This window comes from Pinus tabuliformis, chromosome 2_2, assembly GCF_031772625.1.
Source record: "Pinus tabuliformis cultivar Carrire ecotype Pingquan chromosome 2_2, CPIR1, whole genome shotgun sequence".
In the NCBI taxonomy this organism is placed as follows: Eukaryota; Viridiplantae; Streptophyta; class Pinopsida; order Pinales; family Pinaceae; genus Pinus; species Pinus tabuliformis.
This window is the reverse complement of record NC_142300.1, coordinates 1116812698-1116813847: the sequence shown is the minus strand read 5'-3', so window position 1 is coordinate 1116813847 and position 1150 is coordinate 1116812698. Positions and strand designations below refer to the sequence as shown.

The following is a 1150-nucleotide window of genomic DNA, read 5'->3' as shown; positions in this document are numbered from 1 at the left end:
CGAAACTGATATTACCAGTTTTGCGATAGAAATCTTTGAGAGAAATAATGGTCACATGGATGGGACGGTATGGGAAAGATATGCGGATTCGACGGAAACACGTGGAGCTGATGATATTTCAGATGAACAATCGGCATCCATGGAAAATGAATCCGCAGTTGAGCAACACTTGGTCTCTAGCGTGGTATATTTGATAACGTTTGGGATAATGTATCTGTACGTCAATTAGACGACATTGGACAGAAAGCCGGGTATGAATGGCATCCTGTGAACTACAGTGGCCCAAGGAATATCCTGGTTGCAATGGCTGAAAACCCGAATGTTATTTTGTTGCGAACTATCATAGATTGGAGCCGCTTAGATGGAAATGTGTGGAGCGAGCAAATTGTATGGAGCGGCAGTTTTGCAGATGGTCATCGGGTACTGCAACTCTTGGAAGACAACAGTGATTCCATACAATTGAGAGGTGACAGTTTTGATCTTCATGCATATTTTCGAGGGGAATACATTGCTCGCCATGAGACTTATCCCATAGTTGCTGCTATGGCAGCTGTTGAGACTTTCCCAATGGTTATCATTCCAGCCGAATCTATAGACACAAGTGATAGTGAGGGTGACATATTGTTATGTGCCATTTGTCATGATATGCTCTCCACTGGAATTGCAAATCGACTGTCTTGCAATCACCTTTTTCATAGGAACTGCCTTTTCCGATGGTTTTATTTTAAACTCGAATGCCCTCTATGCAGGCGTGACTTTCGGAGCTAGACAGCTCAATGGCTTTATATTTTTTAATCTTCCTGGGCTTCGTAATCATTAACCATACATAATTTTACATTTGAAAATTTGGTAGCTGCAGGATTTTATTATTGGAGGGAAGTGTATCTGATATTTTACATTTGGAAATTTGTTAGCTTCAGGATTTTAATGTGGGTGGGAATTTTATCGGGGAATATTGTTTTCTAAATAATATTAACGGGAAGTTGCTCACTCAAGCTTAACGCATGTTTTTTACCATGATTTTATTAATATTTTAGGTAATTTAAGTTTTTGATTATTATATTATGGATTTAAGTTTTTGATTATTCTCTTACCATACTATGGCTTATTAGTACTACATGCCTAAAAAGTTTTACAAATATTATATTTT

General features: G+C 38.0%; 1 protein-coding gene across 1 annotated transcript; it reads left to right on the top strand.

The window, feature by feature from the left end:
• Positions 1-303: 303 nt before the first annotated feature.
• LOC149197313 (uncharacterized) lies at positions 304-768 on the top strand. The gene has a single exon (XM_089408647.1). The coding sequence runs from the start codon at positions 304-306 to the stop codon at positions 766-768; it is 465 nt and encodes a 154-aa protein (XP_089264773.1).
• The last annotated feature ends 382 nt before the right edge of the window (positions 769-1150 follow it).

Coding starts and splice junctions, on each gene's coding strand:
- LOC149197313 (XM_089408647.1), top strand. CDS start 304: ATGGCTGAAAACCCGAATGTTATTTTGTTGCGAACTATCATAGATTGG.